Source organism: Crocodylus siamensis, chromosome 9 (assembly GCF_052110815.1).
Source record: "Crocodylus siamensis isolate JL-2025a chromosome 9, ASM5211081v1, whole genome shotgun sequence".
Lineage (NCBI taxonomy): Eukaryota > Metazoa > Chordata > Crocodylia > Crocodylidae > Crocodylus > Crocodylus siamensis.
In genome coordinates, this window is record NC_143403.1 from 39,357,194 (window position 1) to 39,376,945 (window position 19,752).

Sequence of the window (19,752 nt, forward strand, 5' to 3'; positions counted from 1 at the left end):
GGGGCCCCACCCCTTGAATGGTAAGTGTCCTACCCAGGACTATATCCACGGGCAAAACAAGGTTGGTGTTGATGAATGACACACTGGCCCCTGTGTCCAGCTCCCCAACAAGGGGTTCTCCTGTTTACCATTATCTCAGTCTGGTGGGTGGCCATCGCCTCCTCTGGATTTGTAATCCTGTAGCAACAGGTACATCCCTCAGAGTGGTTCGGGTCTCCCTCCCCATTGCTTACAGCTGTTGCATGGCTGACTGGCTTGGGCTTGTTGCTTATCTTTGGGCGGTTGAGCCTGATGTGGCCTGGCTCCCCACAACCCCTCTTTTTGGTATTGAGTTGTTTGTCCAAATCTAGGGCTGCCTTGCACTCTGCGGGAGGCAGCCTCCTTTCCTATTTTGGGCCTGGCCCTCCCTTCCCCGCTTTGTGGAACCCTTTCTGTTCCTTCCCAAAGTGGGGAGGTCACCTGTTCAGTTCCTCTTGATTTAGCAACATCTGCTCAGCAATGGTAGCTACCTCCCTGGCGGTTTTGGGATTCCTGTCTTTGACCAGGTGTCTAATGTCTCTGAGGCACTTGAAATAGAATTGGTCTAGGACCACGAGTGCGTCCACCTCCTTCACGGTGTAAGCTTTTGTCCCCTTCTTCCATTTCAAGCATAAATCCTCCAACTGAGCTGCAAGCTCATTTAAGGATTGTCCTGGCAGTGGGTTACTATTATGGAACTTTTTCCAGAAATGATCTGGCCCCAACCTATACCTTTCAAACACTGCCTCTTTAAAGGCATTATAGTCATTCACCGACTCGGATGGTAGGCTGTTCAGGATGGAAGACATGATGCCTGTCCACCAATACACCTCATGTAATTCTCTTCTTTGAAATTCCATCAACATGCTTGGTTTTCAAAATTGACCAGAAACATTGATGGATCATCCCTATCTTTGAACTGGGGAAAGGTCGGGGTTTTCAATTTTGGTGGTGCCACTGGCACTGGCTGAGGTGAATTAATCCAGCTTCTGGTTTCATGCTGCTTTTGAAGTAGTTCGAGCGCATGCTTGTGCTTGAGCCTTGCCTCTTCAGCCTCCACCTTGCACTGAGCCTCCCTCTCTTCATGCTGGTGGTGGGGCTCTTCACACTGGGCCTCCTTCTCTGCCATCTCCAGCTCCATCCTCTTCAGCTCTAGCTCGTGCTTGAGCTTGTGCTCCTCAGCTTCTAGCTGCAGCTGGTATTTCCAGAAATCCCACTCCCAGGATGGCCCCTTGCCCCGAGTGGGTTCTGGATGGGCTCACAGAGGTGATCTGGAGGTCTGATCACTATCACACAAGGACTTATTCAGTTCTTCCTTCACTTTCAGTGACTCTCTCAGGTTGGCCATGGACATGTGGTCATACGTGTCAGCCATCCTAGCTAGCTAAACTGTCCAGCTGACCCAATGCCAAATTAGAGATTGTTTGCTCAAGGGTTTTCAGTGACTATTCCCTTCCCCAAATTATGCCTTCAAGACAGCAAGCTGTCAGATCCCACCACTAGCACCACATGTAGTGGGTCAGTAGGGGGGTGCTCCTGTGTTAAACCACCGACCTCACCGCGCCCAACCACCTTCCAGGCTCCGAGTGCCTCCTCCCTGGGGGTGCCTCACATCTAGCCGACCCCCATTCTGGAGCACATCCGCCAGCCTGGGTGTAACACTGCCACCACTCATGAGACTTAGTCTGTTAGTGGCTCTGTGCCTCGTGAGGTACACAGGCTTTATAGACCTGAAGGGAGTACTCATCCCACTGCAGGAACTTGGGGTGCTTCCCTTAGTCTGAAAAAAATAGTGGTCTCCCTTAGTCAGACCAAGGGGACCCCAAGGCATAAACTAGACCCTCTCCCAGTAAGTCTCCCATGCTAGGTACAGAGGAAAACTTTGTTGATTTACAGGGAGTAGGTTTGGAATAGGGTACAGGATAGAGCAATATCAGAGAAATACCTTAGAGCAAACAGTGTGTCTGGGTAGCCTTGGATCATGCATCTGTGTTACTGCAAGCTATATACAGGCAGTCTTACAAGACAATTGGTTCTTGAAAACTGCCTCTTAAGTCAAAAAGTTGTAGCTTAGAACCAATTTTCTCATAAGAAACAATAAATGGGGGGTTGTTTCCTGAACCAAGGCCTGATACTCTATTTTCACGAAAAATACCCCAGAATTTTGTACTCGATCAATTATAGATGAGTAATATAGTTACATTAATGTATTTATATTGTAAATAGCAATCATATTGATTTGGAAGGACTTCTTTGAGGTGACTTTGCTGGACCTTTTGAAGGGCTCCTGGTTGGACTTTTTGAAAGGATCTTTGTTGGAGTCTTTTCGGGAGTCTTGGCTGCAGGTTTTTCCATCTTGTTCACTGGTGTGGCATCACATCCGATCAAGTGTTGTAAACTTGAAACAGCTGTCATAAAGTTGAAACAGGGTGTCAATTTATAAATGTTGTAAGTGCAAAACGTTGTAACCCAAAACATTGTAAGTTGAGGGCTGCCTGCATCTAGTTAGATTTCAAGTAGCTTACTCACAAGTATCATTTCCTCCAGAGGTGGGCAGTTCCTACTGTGTCCATATGTTTCAAGAGTGAGAGACAAAGAGGTGAGCTGCTCTCTTTGTCTTCATCATGGCTGCTGCCCCTTGCCCTGGGCAATCTTTAACTTATATAGACCTTATGACCTTATTTACCTGATTCAATGAAGGTCAGCAGTTGTTGACTGCCACCCAACCAATTTGAAATGCATCACTGGTTGCTGGGTAGACTGGCAGGGTCTCTAGCCTTCTCCCAGTCCTGATATCATTGCTTAGAGCAGTAGGGAGTTTAAGCCCCGACCCAGGTGTGTGAGACCAGTCACCTAGGCAAAGGGAGCAGATTCCCCACTCCCTCTGTAATGTAGCCAGATCAGGTTACAACTCAGGGTTACCTGAAGCAGATGGGGTCAGGGGTGCCTGCCCTCTACAGTGACCACGGTAACCAAATTGTCAGATAGGCAATAAGCCTGATAGCAGAGTTTGGGGAGAGACTGAGATGGCATTCTGCCACAAAGTAAATCTGCCATTTGCAGGAGAGATGATTAAATTGCTAGCTAGCAGAGCAAACTTGGAAATGGAGGGCTTGCCCCTTACCCAGAATAGAAAATCAAGGATCGTTCCAGTCACCCCGTCTCTCCTGCCCCCATTTCATGAGCTCCTACACTGCAGACCCTTGATGTTATATTGGCATCTAGTTCTGCTAGGTGATGTGTGGGGCTCTCTGGTACTTGCATTAGCTATGCAGTACCTAAAGATGTGGGAGCTGGAGCCCTTAGTCGAATAAAATTCCTGGGCAAACATCACCCCAGTGCAACAACACGGACAGCTGTGGTATGGATCCATGGTGAGACAGGACCAAGAGTATGGTTGGGTTGTGTGAGAAGGAAGAGCTCATGGGATTGGGCTTTATCAGTGAGTTGGGGGAAGGGAAGCAGCCTGTCTCTCAGTCTAAAAAGAGAGAGAAGCCCACAGCTCCTCCCCACTATTGAGGAGACCACAGGGCTCTTCCAGCAGCTCTCCTGGGAGGAGTCCTCTGAGTCTGATCATTGTCTGCAATGTCAGATCTCTGTTGTGGGCAAGAAAGGAATGGCAGAGTTCCCTCCATTTCACCTCAGCCTTCTTCCTTCTCCTTTAACTCTCCCTCCTCCTGCTTCCTTCCTGACAGTGGTACTGAGATGTTGTGCATTTTAGTGGGCTAAAATAATCTCCTGTCGATGCCATTTGGGTCTTCACAGAGACCACTGGGGATGTCCAGCTAATGGGATCTGACCCACTTCCATCAAGGATTGAATGAACTAATGGAAGGTACTGGTCTGGGATCACATACTGGTGTGCTTGTGTCTATTCATGGCCAAGTTGGTTCATTCTGTAAGGCACCTGAGGATGAAGGGGTGTGACTGGTACAAAGAGTCTGCTCATGTGACAGCTTTTTCCAGTGATTCATCTTGTTCCTTGTTCCCTCTTGTTTCAGAGCTCCTACCCGATCTGGGAAGATTTCAACTCAAAGGCAACCAAGCTACACTCCCAGCTGAGGTGAGTGGCTCAGGCTTCCACACAACACTCCCTGAATGCAGCTGTGACCAACCTAGCTGTCCTGCTGTAAAGTGCACAGGGGGACCGTGCAGAATGGCTTTATTAAAAAGTCTGCTTTGTAGTTAGGCCAGTGACAAGTGCTAAAGACCTGGGGTGTTAATCTCACAATAAAACTCTGTTGGCCAAAATTAAGTAATTTGACTGAGGCCATCTGGTAGGTCAGTGCCAGGCAGGCTCAGAATGCCAGGGGAGAGAGTTTGCCACTCTGTGGTACTCTGGGGGTGTATGGTGAGGAAAATTTCATGTGCTGAGTCCAGGTACTGTCTAGTGCTGCTCTTGGTGGCCTTAGACAGGATCCCTTGCAAGACCTCATACTGGGCATATGCTAAGGAGAGATGGGGTAGGGCAAGAGCATATGCTGCTGCACACACTCCAGCTCCCCCTGGAAGCTGGAGCTGTCAGCAGGAACTGGTGCTAGAATTTAGAGCTGCTCTGTGAGCTGCCTCAGTTTCCCCAGGGCATGTCTTAGCTTGTAACAAGCCCCAAGCTTTGAGGGCACTTAGAGCACCATTTCCCTACCTGCTTCCTCCCTCCTCCCTCTGTGCCTTTCTTTGTTGCCCAGAAGGTACCTCTTAGCTTAGACTTCTGCTGCCAGGTTCATTGGCCAGTAGTTGGAGCCCTTTTCTCGCCTGTTATTCAGGGCTCACCAGCCGTTTACTTTTACCAAAGGCTCTCAAGCCACCTGCTGACCTCAGGTCCAGATTTCAGGACTTTCCTCTAGTCTCTCCTCACCAATGCTACAAACTCCTCCTCCTCCTCTGGGAACACATTGTTCCTTATCAAACCCCCACACAAAGAGGCCATTTAGCTCATTGCCCTTCAGCTGGAGCCATTCCTCACTCAGCTGCCCTGTTAATACCTCACAGGTTCCCCCTGGTTTCTCAGCCCTCCAGTCTGTTAAAGAAATGCTTGTTGTGCCTCTCTCTTCTTGGCAATTGGCACTTTGCTTCTCCTGTGCTGCCAGTGCCCCTCTTTGTGCTCCCTTGTGGTCTTCTTAAGCAGCTGGGCTATTGCGTAGTCTTTCTGCTGCCAGTGACATGAGAGTCATGCTTTGCCCTTGGTGTCTGTTTCCAGAGCATGGCTCATTCATGCTGGTTGAATGAAGTGAGGCCAACTCCATAACTTCTGCCTTCCTGCTAGGGAGTGAGGGCAGCCATCCCCAGGGAGAGGAAGGCTGAGTCTCCAGACCAGGTCTAGCTCTCCCACCCCTTTCTTTTCCAAAATAGACCGTGCTGTGGTGAGGCAGTCAGTCAGTGGTGAATCTGGGGAGGAGTGTCCTCACTAGCTAATAAATAGGATGGTGTCAGCCCTGCCTACCTTGTATGGGTTCCTGGATATGCTTTGCTCTTCCCAGGACCTGATGCTAGTGATAGGCACGGCATGTACACTGCCCAAGAGTGTGCACTCCAGGGAAGTGGGTGCTTGCATTTCATACTGAGTGAAGGGGTTTAGTTTGAATCAGTGGCTTTGTTAGTTCCACCATTCTCAGGCTCTGCTGTATTTCTGTCCTGGGTCCAGCCTTAGCTTGTTCCCACTAGTTCCTGGCATACTCATACAGCTTACCCAATTTGTACATATGGAAAGCCTTGTGGACCACTGAAAGGATACTAGACTCAGACAGCCTGGGCTTCAGTCCTTGCCTTTGAGTAAGTTACTGAAGGACTGATTTTCAGAAGGCTAAGCTCACTTAAGTCCTACCAGTTCTATGGGTGCTCAGCTCATCTGAAAATGAGGTTACAGACTACACAATGCCTCAGTTTCCTTATCTGTGAAATTAAAAGTATAACTGCTCTCCCACCTCTGTAAAACTCTTTGAGAGCTGCAGGGGAAAAGTGCCATGGGGAAGGCCTTAGCTTACTAAACTGAGGTCCTTTTGCCATGGTATCACTCTGCTTTTGATGTCTAATAGAAAATAGCTCACTGCCTGAATTCCATCCAGTTCCCTAGGGAATGGATTTAGCACAGGGGTCACAGTCTGGACATCTTTGTTACAGACACATGGAAGTCCAAACTTGGGTGGTGAGAGAGCCAGAACTTCTCCAGTATCACGTTAAACCTGGCCATAAATGTGTTAAGCATCTTGTAAGTCCAAATCTGCATTCTGTGTACCACCATCTAAAACACCCCTGAAATTTGTCCTTGCCAGGTAACAGTCTAATCTGGCACAGGTCAGTGCCACTGCAGCTGGCCTCAGCTTGAAAGCCACCTTCCAATTCTCAATCATGCATAGAAGAGTCCACGACAAGTCTTACTATAAACATGGATGCTCTTGAAGATGCCCAGCCAACTGCCTTTTGGTATCTGTAAAACCCCAGCCGTATAGTGTAGGCACAGGTCTTTGCACACAGGTGTCAAGACAAAGAACAGTGTCCCAAAGCCAGGGCTTACAGCCTGCCCCCTCTGCCTGCTCCTGCCTTGTCACCACTAGTTGTCCAACAGGAGTCATCTGCCCAAGCCCAGCACTAGCACATCTCATACCATGTTCAAGATCTTGGACATGTACTTTAGCAAAGGACATTACACCCCTGTTTCTGCCCAGTAGGGCTGCGTGTTGTACATCTTTGCTACCCAATGGGTCTATGGTCAGTTGCCTCCCAGCCATTCAGTCTGAGCTGTGCAACAGTGGCTGGGAAGAGCTTTGCTATGGGGTTGGGAGGGTAGAGGGCAGGGCTGGAGAATGGGTTCGTTGAAGCTGATGAAGACTCCAAGGCAGGCTACTGGTAATCATGGGGTTTAATCTCTGTAGGGTGAAAATGAAGCAGTCCGAGAGGACTCTGAGCTAGCAAGGCTCTCCCCAGTCTTGGCAGGGTGTGGGGCTGTCTTGTCACCAGTTGAGGCAGGCTTCCCTCAAAGCAAGGTGTCATCTGCAGTCTTTTTTGCAGGATGCACAGCCTCCAAACTGGTGGGTATTTTGAGGAGCTGTCTTGGGCCCCCCTGTTCCTGGTCAGCCAGTGTGTGTTTTAGGCAGATAGTTATGCTGATGCGAAGCAGGGCTGGGCACAGTGTGAGTCTCTTAGGGTGACACCATTGCTTTCAAAGAAGTAACTGTCTTGACTTGCACCTGCAAGAGGTCTCCAAACCAGGGCCACTGCCTAAGGAGGCCATGGTGAAGTCAGAAAATAACTGTTACTCCTCATCTGAACTCCACTCTTCTCTTTGAGCCATGCTCTGGGCCTGGCTGCCTGAGAACCCTCCATACAGTGCGTTTGCTGGGGTACCTCTAGAGACCCCACAGTCCCACCTCTCATGTGTAAATCCCCATAGTATTAACCCTTAATTTGCCAAACTCTGTGACCCTGCCTCTATCTGGCAACTGGTGTTTAGACACATTCCTATTTATAATTCCACTTCCAAAGACATCTTTAATTGCCTGCTGCTTCTTCCATTGGGCCCAGGAGAGGAGGAGTAGAACTTCACTCTTGCAAACTATGCAGGGATTGAGAAGGAATTTCCTTCCATGGGCTAATTTGTTTGTTTAATCTACAAATCTTCCTCTGAAACGTTGCTGGCTAGGGAATGCTGGGCTAGCTGTAGCTGGGTCAGACCCACTGCAATAGACTCTGCTATGTTGCTGTAACTGGTCAGGGGAAGTGGTGTTGGCCCTCTCCCTCACACTTCCACTTCACTTACATTTCCATCTGTTTCTGTCTTAGGACTACAGTGCTGGCGGCTGTTGCTTTCCTGGATGCATTCCAGAAAGTGGCTGATATGGCCACCAACACACGAGGTAGGACTGTTGCTCCACAAGCCCATGTGTCTGGGTACAGGCCTGAAGAGATCATGGGCCAGAACTCGGGGCCAGCTGGACCAACCAGTCAAATACTTGTTTTCCCAAGGCTTTTCATATGAGGCAAAATAGTGTCTATGTAGGCTGTCCTGTACTTGGGTGTGTGCTTATAGCTCAGGAGTCCTGAGAGGTAATTTTGTTACTGTTTGTAAGGTGTTTGGCATCTTCAGGTGGAAAGGGGCTGGGCCTGGGCAGTGGTGATGGTCATGTTGCTTGGCAGTTCATCAAAGTGTTGCCAATGCAGGGATTAAAGGGTGGAAGAGCAGTGCCTTCTGCTGCTGAGCTGTGTAGGATCACCAGGACCCCCCATGCTTCTCATCCCAGCCCCTACTGAGAACTTAAGAAGCAAAGAAGCTGAGCCTGTCTTAGGCTCTCTCAAGGTAGGGGCATATCAGGGGGTACCGACCTTCTCCCAGCAGTGGCTTAGAAGCGGGGCTCAGCCTGCTTTGACTCTTTCCCCACCCCCAAGTCCTGCATACACTTCAGAGCACCTGTAAGTTACCTTCATGCTAGGCTGAACAGCAGAAGGCTCATCCTCTCTGCAGCTTGGGGGGAGAGGAATTGGCAGTTCTAGGCTGCAGAAGGCACGTGCGTGTGTGTGTGTGTGTGTGTCTCCTACCACCCCACAATGCTCCTCCCTCTACTCTTTGCCTACAACCAAGGCAGAGAATCTCCTGAAAAGGCCTATGGGCATTAGAGGAAACTGTGACAGATGTGCAGTATGATTACAGGAGATTGGGACACAGGAAATAGAAAAGCCAGCAATCAGGGCCACAACTGAGAAAGAAGGTCAGATGCTGCAGAGGGTGGTGTTGAGCACTGGCTAAGACAGCTAGCTTCAGCTGCACTCAGCAGGACCCCAGGTTAGGGTGTGTTACCAGCAAGAGACTGCAGAAATCTCCAGGCTACTGGTGGGGTGTTTTCACAGTGTGGCAGATGTGCTGACATCCCCTGGGGTGTCTTTTCTAAGGTACCTCATATGCAAGGATTCGCTGGGACCTTCTTGGTGGGGTTGATTTGGTTTTGGGCAAAAGGAAGCCTGTGATGAGATGATGCTGCCAATAAACTCTCATGTTTCTGTGCTTTCATCTCCTAGGCATCATCACAATTCATTTGCGGCAGCATCTTCTGCCCTGTGACACTGTCCCTTTATGTGCCATTTTGCAGTAGAAATGCTGAAGGAGCAGCCCATAAAGGAAGAGTATTTTTTCTTGGTTTTTCTTTTGGAATCCTGGAAACCTCCTAGACCTTTCTTAGCCTGGCTGTGACAGAGTGCATTAGGGTTTCTCATTTGCATATGCAGATTAGCCCTGCCATTAATTTATTCCCCCACCATGAGACAACTAGGTGGCTACAGGCTCACCTCCTTGCTTCTCCATATTGGATTGGATTTGGTAAGCTGTGACATGGCCTGGCTCTGTGACATCCCCTACCTTTGGTGTGGCTGGCAAACTCTGATTTAGCAGAGAGAATACATTTGGGATTTAATGCAAGATGTACCCATGCTCTGACCAGCTGGGACTGGGGGTTGTTTGAAGAGCTCAGGGCAGAACAGAGGCCATGTGCACAGCAGGCTGAGGACTGGGATTGTTGGGACAGTTAGAACAACTTGTTTTGTAAGCAGCCAGGTTTAGATACTTCTTTAGGGACAATGCTCAGGACCTGGTCTCCCAAGCATGTCTGAGGAAGTGGCACTGAGGTGTGGTTTCCAGCTATGTTGGGGACCATAGCTGAAGTGCAGACACTGGGGCCTGTCCACTTTGGCCCACCTGACAGGAAGCAGTCTGAGCCTTGACCTGCTGGAGTTAGGCCTGAATGGGCAGCCTCTCCTCCATATAACATAAATCCCATCCCGACAGGGCTGAAAAGCTGGATTGCTTGGTTGTGCTGGCAGCCAGTGTCAGTGGTATGTGTTTCCTCTTGGATTGTTAGCTTTCCTTTGCACACAGTGAAGCCATTGTGCTGGGGCTCTCAGAGCACAGATGCTTCACTGTGGGGCTGAGGAGAGGGCTGCAGTGACAAACACGCTGTCCATAGGGCACTGGCCAGATCCTTTTGCTGGGCCATAGGAGTGTTTTGAATGTATTCAGGCTACCCCAGAATAGCATTAGCTCTGGGGCACTGTGCCTGGGAGCTGACAAATATGTCAGGCTTAATTCAGTCCTGGTGAAAGGTTGTCCTGGTCCCTATAGGAGGCCTGAATCTGGCCTTGTGTACTTGTCAGCCAAGACACAGCACTCAAGAACTACCTGTACCAGCTCTCTGGGAACTTGGGGCATATTTTCTGGTGGCTGAAAACCAAGCAGCTGTGTCTTCATTACTGCTACGTGTGCTAGCTAGATGAATGCCAGCTCAAATATGACTGCTTTTGGTGGATGCAAAGGATTGTGGGATGGTGGAAAGAACCAGTGTTTGGTTTCAGACTGGTGAACTACAGGTGGTGGGAATGGATGCTAGGTTGGAGATTGGGGTGCTGGGTTTGGAGGACACATCTCCTAAGTGATCAGTCTGAGTGCTCCTTCTCCTTTTGGCTGAACATGCTGTCCTGAATTTGTGACCTGAAGATCACACTGCTCTTCTCCAGCAGGGTGGTGCTAAAGCTTCATTTTAGGCTGGTTTCCCAGCGTGTGTGTTGGCTGGAGCCATGTAAGAGTAGAGAATCATAATGGTCCCTACTGGCTTCCAAATCTGTGAGGTTCTGAATGGATTCAGATGGTCAGCCATTGCAGTGTGATTGCTCTGTATGACGCTTCTACTCTGGGGTGAAGGGGTTATGGGGCTGAAATGCCCTGGGATCTGGCCTCCTTATGGTATCACCTCCTCCCAAGACTTGAGAAACTGGCAGGAAACCAGCTCTCACCTCTCAGCTTCATAAATGTCTCCCTCAGGCAGTAACATGTCTGCGGAAAAACATAAACACCAGTCCTCAAAAGCTGCACACTCCTTTGCTGTCAGCTTCTGCAGATTAGGAGTGCATGTGGTGGGGATTCATGGGCATTTCCGGGGCACACAGCTCCTGTGTTGGCAGAGCTGGGGCCTACCTCCCACCGGGTGGCTTCTGCACAGCAGATGGTCTCAGCTTGTTGCCCAAACTCTTGGGATCCAGGCCATCTGGAACCATACGGGGGGAAGCAGCAATGGCAGCTCCAGGTGGAGTCATATTTGTCTGGAGACACACTAGCTCACTGCACTGTTAGGACTCAGATCTCTCAGAGCCTGAATTCACCTCCAAAGCTCAGACCTAGCCTCCTTTAGGGCTGCTGTGGCTGCTGGCTGTGCTGCTGACATCCTGGGTCTTGCCAGATGCCAGTTCTGCTCCCCGCAGATGGAGTGCCCGGGCAGTCATCAATGCAGGCATGAAAGCACTGAGAAAGCAGGTCAGGGCACCAGTCTGACAGTAAGCCTGACAGGCCTGAGGGGACAGGTAGGACAGAAAAAAAGAGAGGAGTGTTAGGAGCTGGGCTAGTGGAAGAAGGGCAGGAGGGAGCCAGAGACAGACAGACAAAGGAGAAGAGACAGATGGACAGATAAAACAGCTGGGCAGATTCAGGAATAGGTTGGAAAGACTGGTTAGAGGGACCTAGACCTCCTAGACAGCAGAATGGGGGAGGAGAAGACATTACCTCACAGCCCATCTTGTGGGGAGGCAATGAGAACAAGGCTCAGAGAAGGGATTTAGACACAAGGGAGAAAGGGGCACAGCTAGGTGAGGCAGCTGAAGAGCTGGATGGTGCGGTAATGGGGAAGGAGTAGAGGGACACAGAAGGACAGAGATTCCCAGACTAGAGGATGGGGGCTAGACCTGTGTGAGCTAGTCCCAGAAAGGGTGAGGTGGTGACAGTGCCCCACAGGACCCATGTCAGACAGCAGCAACTCTGACACTGTGGGAAGGGAAGGCAGGGATTGAGGAGGAGAAAGCTGCACAAGTCCCACATGGTGTAGGCATGGGGAAGGACAGCACTCAGTGAGAGATCACTATGAATGCCCAGGGATTGACTATAATCCCCTCTCAGTCCAGGAGACTTTGGCCTCGCTAGGTTGCAGTGTAGCAGCTCCCACCCTAGTGGGTGCTGGAGCCCAGGGCGAGCTGGACACAATGTCGAAAGGTGATGCCTCATTCACAATAACAGGGTATTTGTTCCCTAAAGTGCCACACAGTTGAGGAAATATGGGATGTACCAGGGGAGGGGCAGTTTCTGTTTTTGGTTACCTCAGCTTTAAAGCCCAAGAGCTGTTCATTCAAGACTATTTGCAGAGAGTCAGCTGGTGGAGCGAGGAGGAGCCCGCAGTTCCTAGGATGGACTTGGCTTCTTGTGCCCCAGAGACTGAGCCAGAGCAGGTACAGAGAGGAAACGGAGGAAAGTAGGGAACTCCCGGTCTCTCACAGAGAGGGTCTCTTTGATCCCTCCAGCCCATCCCTCCCTCCTCCCCCCATGTTGACAGCCTGTGTTAGGTAATCACCTTCAGAAAGAGCCACAGTCTCAATGGCACAGAGATGGTTTCCTTTGGCACTGGAGCCAGGCCTTATCCAGCCCTACTTCCCTCCCCAAGCCGCCTCCCAGTGTCTGCATGCACTAGCAATTATTATGGGACTCCTGTCTGCAGGCACAGCAGTGGAAAACCGGCAGTTGCTGCAACCTGTCTGTGCTCACTTTCCCTCCTCTGCCTCCCACCAGGAGGCTTTTCCCCTAGAGAGAGGACGAGTACGGGAGCTCTGAAGAAAGGTGCTGGTGGAGACAAGATCTCTGAGAGTGGCCTGGCTGCAGTAGACAGGGTTTATAATGGGGATGCCCCTCGCACCATACCTCCCAAGAGCCTGATTCTTTGTGCTTACTTTCTCCTCTTGTGAGTGACTACAAAATGGAGGGCAGTGGAGGGCCTCGCACAGAGAGATGAATTTAGACACATCAATGGTGGTGGCTTGGAGAATCCGACAGCAGATATTCGGAGTATAGCAGACCAGCGATAAACACACAGCTCATTTGTGTCTCCATGGAAGTTCTTCTGGTTGCTCCAGCCTTGTCAGGATGCAGAGGGGAAGCCCTGGTGTTCTGGGTGTCGAGGAGTTTTCGCTAGGCTCAGGAATGGAATTTATGCTTAATCAATGGATGTAGGGGGTGAAAACCTGTGTCACTGAAGAAATCAGGAGCTGCATCCTACTGATTCACCCACAGCACAAAGAAGGGAAACTTGCTGTCCGAGGATTCAGCTGCCTCCTGAAGTGATGCAGCTGTGGGGTGGCAAGAGCCTGGACTAGACTTCCCTACTCCTAAAGGAGAGATTTGAACTGTAGTGCCCTGCATCCCTGATGAGGTTTTCACAAGTTAGACCAGTTCTTAGAATGAGGCCTTACCATCATCTCTTAGTCTTAGGCCTGTCAAGAAGACTGAAATGCAGATCCCTTGGGCAAGGTAGGCAGGGAACATCTGGTCTGAATCCTTTAGGGGTTCAAGCATGAGGTAAACACTGTACTGTTCAGCACATTTAAGAACTGGAAAGTGCTTGTCAGTGGCAGCAGAAGTCTAGGAAATCCGGCACCAGAAATCTAGGAAACTTTGCTGGTGGGAATTTAGGCATCAAGGGTTAAATCCCCCAGAGGACTTAGGCATTGTAATACTCAGCACCACACCATGCTAGGAGCCTGGGGTGATGTAGGCACAAAGGCATGCATTTGACAGCCCAGAAGTTGCAAGTTCATAGGCCACAGCAGAAGCATTCACAGTGTGGCCCTGTCAGAGTCCTTTGAATCTGCAAATTTTGCTAAATATCTTGTTGCCCAAGGGCATAAGGAAGGATTGACATACAGAGAGATGGCATTATGATGCAGTGACTTGATAAACTAGGTTCAGGCGTGGCCGCATAGTGAATCTGAAAAGATACGATTCAACATCGCACAATTGCAGCCAACAGCCTAGGGCTGTCCAGCTGACTGAGGCTCTCCACTCTGCTCACCAGCCAAGTGCTAGTCCTGAGGCCACTGGTGCCAGAACTGGATTTGATTATGCAGGGTGTCCCTGAACCTATTAAATTCACCATATGTGGAGGGATCACTAACAGTTGGCACACCCAGATCCAAAAACCAGTCAAGAATTGGGGATCTAGAGGTGGGAACATCTCTGCAGACCAGCCTGGTTAGTGTGGGTGCTGTGGGTCTGTACCCATGTGGCTTCATGGAGCCTCTCTCATGCATCCCTGAAGCAGGAGCTCAGAGTCTGCCACGGAGGCTGATTCTGCTGCTGCGATGCTAGGTTGTGTTCTCCACAAGGGATACCCTAATACTTGCCTGCCACATTTTGAATATTATGTTCAGTAGTGGGATTCCCTTCTGCAGGGGTGGATGTGCCAAGCATCATCACCAGCGTGTGCTCCTGGGGCTCCACCTCCCCTACACTCCAGCTGTGTGCCAGCCTGTTGGGACAGCCAGATGATGGGCAGTCCGACTCCACTTGGATATCATGTCCTGATCCCTCTTGCTCTTTCTGGCCCTCAGTGTTAGCAACAGTTTTCCTCTCTACTGCACGGGTTTTACTTGGGCAGAGAGGCGACCCCAGTGATGGGTCTGCCTATTAACATCGAGTGTCCCTGAGCAGCCTCGGTCTGTTCAGCCCTTGGTGTATGTCCTGTGGCCTTTTCCTGGCCTCCAGGGCTTTAAATTAAATGAAAGAGAAACATTTCCAGAGAACATCCTTCCCTGGAAGGATGTGGGCAGTGGGGTTCCGCAGGGCTCGGTCCTCGGGCCCGCACTGTTCAACATCTTCATCAGTGACTTGGATGAGGGGGTAGAAAGCACCCTGTTCAAGTTTGCTGATGACACTAAGATGTGGGGGGATGTGGGCGCACTAGAAGGGTGCAATAGGCTACAAGCTGACCTTGACAGGTTGCAACGGTGGGCGGATGAGAATAGGATGGGGTTTAACACTGATAAGTGCAAGGTGTTGCACATGGGGAGGAAGAACCGGCACCACACTTACAGGTTGGGGAACTCCCCTCTTGCCAGCACGGAGATGGAAAAGGATCTTGGAGTCGTCATTGACTCCACGATGAACATGGGCCGGCAGTGTGAGGAGGCAGTCAAGAAGGCCAATCGTACCCTGTCATGCATCCACAGATGCATCTCGAGCAGGTCCAGGGAGGTGATCCTCCCCCTCTATGCGGCACTGGTCAGGCCGCAGCTGGAGTACTGCGTCCAGTTCTGGGCACCACACTTCAAGAGGGACGTGGACGATATGGAAAGAGTTCAGAGGAGGGCCACTCGTATGATCAGGGGTCAGCAGGGCAGGCCTTATGAGGAGAGGCTACGGGACCTGAACCTGTTTAGCCTCCACAAGAGAAGGTTAAGGGGGGACCTTGTGGCCTGCTACAAACTGGTCAGGGGGGATCAGCAGGTATTGGGGGAGTCCCTGTTCCCCCGTGCGCTGCCAGGAGTGACCAGGAATAACGGTCACAAACTGGCGGAGGGTAAGTTTAGATTAGATATTAGGAGGCGCTACTTCACAGTCAGGGCGGCTAGGGCCTGGAACCAGCTTCCAGGGGAAGTGGTGCAGGCTCCTAGCCTGGGGATTTTTAAAAGGAAGTTAGATGAGCACCTTGCCGGGGTCATCTGACCCCGGTGCTCTTTCCTGCTAAGGCAGGGGGTCGGACTAGATGATCTACCTAGGTCCCTTCCGACTCTAGCTACTATGAAACTATAAATAACAGAAACTCCAGAAAGGGGCCTCAGCCTGCTCCCCACTCATGCATCCTGCATCCAACGACTTTGCCGTCCCACCGCATCTTCCTCCAGTCTGGCTTCTTCACCGTCCTGGGTGTTGTAACCCTTTAAATGTATTCCGGACTCCTCTCCTGGGTTCCTCTTTCGTCTCTCCCTGCAGCGGTTGGGAGGCCTCTGATCGTCCCGGAGTGGGGTCTCACAGCTCCTTTCCGGCTATGTCCCCCCAGCTATTTCCCCACCACCAGCTTTTATCCCAGCTGGGCAGCATTCTTTAATAGTGTCACTGGGCCGCGTTGGCCCCAGCCACAGAGAAAAGTGGCTGATGAACCGCGCGGTCGCTCTGCCCCTCTGCAGCTCATCCAGCCCGACTGTACCTGTTGGGGGTAAGTTTGCCCTGTTTTCAGGGCTTTTCCCCTTGGTGTTGTGGTGGACTGCCCCACCACGTTCCATGCCTCAGGAGGGGTATCCCCCCCCTTTCTCATGATCCCCCTGGGACAGGTTCTATTCAATAAACATTCCCCCCACCCCTTGCTGTCCCCCTAGAAGCCCGTGACCTGCGTTTAGAAGCAGTTGGCGCCTGTTTGCCTCCATAACTAGATGCTTTTGCAGAGCTTTCAAAGGCATCAGGGATGCAACAACAACTTTCACAGTCATCGCTCTGTCTCTGGCTGTGGCCATCCCAGCTCTGGCAATAAACCCCAGAGAATATGGGGACTAGGATCTGTGTTTTTAGATTCCTGCTTCCATCATTAGCTGTCCCAGCTTTAGTGGTCACTGTGCCTTAGGGTCATCTTAGTGGAAGTCTCTAGCTGTGTATTGTCACAGTTCTGAAAACAGTTAATTTTGATAGTTCTTAGACTTCAAGCTGCATGTGGAAAAGAAGTGGTTTGCCCTTGTGCTTATTACACAAAAAGCTGACCCACCTAGCCTTCTGCCACCCAACCAGATCATGGTTGTGAGGGACTATATGACAGGGTAGGTACCAGTACCACCCCTTCCCTGTGCAGACACTAGCAGCCTAGAAGGAGTTAATGAAGGACCTAATTACCTCCCCTGGCTGTGATGAAACAGCCATTAGAAACAGCTGCTATAGCCAGTCCAGGCAGAATGGGGGACAAATGGAGAGGCCACGGGCTGCTTTGGAGAGTCTTCAGAGAAGCAGTGGAAGGAGTAAAGCCCTGTGATGGCCTTGAAGGTAAAGAAACAAGGATTAGTGAGCCCCAGATTGGAGGGAGACCCTAGCTGGACAGCAAGCCTGCGGGACACTGGGCTATAACTCTGTGGGCCTGAACTGGGTGGATGCCTAAGATATCCAGAGAGAAGGGGTCATGGTGACAAAAGGGCTTATATGCCAGGAGTGCCCATGGGATGTCAGCTTTGCTGAAACCAGATGTTGTGCCCAAGTCTCAGTCTGCCTTTGTAGGTGGCTGCAAGTTGCTGTCTGTGCCTGCAGATCCCCTCCCCCTAACTTAGTTCAGCTGGCTTAGTGTCAAGCCTTTAAGGTAAGGAGGGTGGATCAGTCCAAAGGGGGGTTGCTGTGGTGGAGGGGAGAAGGAGGCGGACATATCTGTGACTGTGAATAGTTTGCAGGGCCTGAGGTGCAGTACCTCTGAGCACCCTCATTTGCAGCTGTGCTGTGGCTGATGCCAAACCTCAAGTCCAGTCCTGGAAAATCATAAGATTATTAGAAGAGAGTGAGTTGTGGCTTTTGCTCTGTCTTTTAACTTAATGTCCTATCCCCCCTGCCCTGTCCCCCCCGAGAAATGCATCTCCCAGTATGTATATGACTAAGCGTCACCAGTGTTTCCCCACTTACTGAGGAGATGTCTTTTACCCTGCTGCAGGCACACCTACTCCCACATTGAGCTGTCTCCTTGTCAGTTAGTTTTACCCCCATCACTTATACCCCTTGCATCTGCCTAGATCCCCATCATCTCTGTTCTTGTGTAGGCAACTCCCTGTCCTCTGCCAGCCCTAGGTAGGGGCTGCAGCAGGGTCCTGCTGCGGCGCTTTGCAGACTGACCCATGGCTCATAGGAAAGGCTGGGTCTGCCCTGCTCTGGGGCCTCTCTACTTTTTTTTTAATATTTCATCCTACAAGAGTGGTTGGCCTCTAAGGGGAGGGATGTGAGCCATTCTGATAGGCTGCCCTTCCCCAGGAAGCAGGGCAAGGGGAAAGCCAGTTATTCAGCTGTATTTCTACATCTTCTTTTCCTTCTCCCCTGCACCCACTACTGTCCTTGAAAATCTTGTGGGGGCTGGAACTTCCCTTGACATGGGCAGAGCATCAATAGTCCTGACTGAAATCATGTGTCTGGGGCAGGAATCCTGCAAGACAGTAGTATACATCACTGGACTCCCTGTGCTCACCTTCAGCGTAGCTTAACAGCCTACAAGCCAGTACTTCACCAAAAAAGCATGTTCTGCCCCAATGAACCCTTGACAAATAACCCAGAGACCTCTGAGGGTGGGCATGGTTCCCAGCATGTCAGCACCATACAAGGCTTATGTGGAATCAAAATATGCTCTGGCTGGGCCCAAAGGGCAGAGTCCCCCTCTGTGCAGCTCCTTTGTGCACACACTAGTGAATGTACCTAAAGGCCACTCAGGAGAGGACCCTGACTCCTGTGCATGTCCTGATTCAAATGCATTTGTAGGAAGGTGTTACTTTACCATGCATGGTGCTCCACCATGGTGGCTCCAGGTGCCTCCATTTTTGTCACTGTCAAGCTCATTTGGAGGCTCAAGGATTGTGGCCATTGTGAACCCCTGGATCCCATAATTCCCCAGTTGTCGTGTCATTGCTTCACAAACACAGTACTCAAAAAAACACTGTACAGCCCGTTTGTTTTCAGCAAAGTGGGATAAAGCTGCCATCCACTGCATAACTTTCCATTGATGTATGACACATTGGCCTAGCTGGGGTCCTGCCAGCAGTGAGCAGTAATCCAAACGCACACAGGCCAGTTTTTTGATATGCAAGATTCCATGGAACACTTGTTCCTGGCCTTGGTAGGGGATGGCATGGATGGACACATTGGCCAAAGCTGGGAGGCTGAGTTCAGCAAAGACTCCTTACTTGCTGTGGACAATGTTTGCCTTGTTCTGTTGGGATGGTAGCAGTGCTGAGGGGAAATGCCCCTTTTACCATACCTGTGTGCTCAGATGGGATTTCTTTCACTCCTGTGGGTTATAGCAGGAGTGACACCAACTTAGATCTGCCCCTGCCCTCTATGCTGTCTCTGGGATTGGCAGCACCAGGGGTTTTGCTACAGATGCTGTTACCCTGTGGCAGGGCTGGGATTTACCAGTGAGCTTTGTGGATTAAAGCAGTTCCCAGAAAGAAGGCTGCCACAAAGAGCTGGAAGTAAAATAAGTGTCTGGAAGGTTTCACCAAGGGGCAAAGAAGCCTATTGTGGCAATTCCCACTCACTCCCCTTGCCTGACCTATCTATAGTCCCAGCACCTTCCAGCTCAGGAAGGGATCAGCTTTATTCTCTGCAGCCAGGTTGGTGCACAATACCTGCGTTATCCCAGCTTCTGAACAGTTCCCCAGTTTTTCTGCACTCTTAGCATGTCCACACTGCTTGTGGGCCAAGTCTGGGAGCAGCACCACAAAAGCCTCCTTGCCCCTGCTCCACACACACCAACTCTGGGAAATGCACCCATGAGGGCTGCTTCAGGGCAGCGCTGTGTGTATGGTCTAGGTTCTCTGTCTCGCAGGTGTTTCTTGGCATGTGCTCAGGGCTGCTCTAATGTGGCTTCATTCTCTCATTTCTGGGATGTGGTGGGAGAGAGGGTATATGCTTCATGGTGGTGCTCATTGGTAGGGTAAACATGCTGTCTGCATTTTGAATCTTCTTGTCTTTGGCTTTTGACTGCCCGACTTGCAGTTCTAAACTCCTTGACTACCTGAAGCACCCAGTCCTGAATCCCTGCAGTTCTTAACGTTATCATTACTGTGTTATTATTTTTATTATCATTATTATTTGTGTTACAGTTTTGCCTACAGACCCCCACAGAGATCAGAGCCCTTGAGTCCCAGGTGTTCTACAAACACTCCATGAAAGACATTTCTAGCTCTGGTGGGCTCCCAAACTAATTAGACAAAAAG

The 19,752-nt window shown here is 50.5% G+C and overlaps 1 protein-coding gene across 6 annotated transcripts in view; it reads left to right on the forward strand.

Moving 5' to 3' along the window:
- Positions 1 to 19,752, forward strand: part of MTSS2 (MTSS I-BAR domain containing 2) — a 104,404-nt gene that overhangs the window by 29,425 nt on the left and 55,227 nt on the right. For all 6 annotated transcript variants that reach the window (XM_090062502.1, XM_090062503.1, XM_090062504.1 and 3 more), the window contains exons 2-3: positions 4,020 to 4,081; positions 7,795 to 7,868. In XM_090062502.1, the coding sequence (XP_089918628.1) occupies positions 4,020 to 4,081; positions 7,795 to 7,868 (136 nt within the window). The remainder of the gene's footprint in view (positions 1 to 4,019; positions 4,082 to 7,794; positions 7,869 to 19,752) is intronic.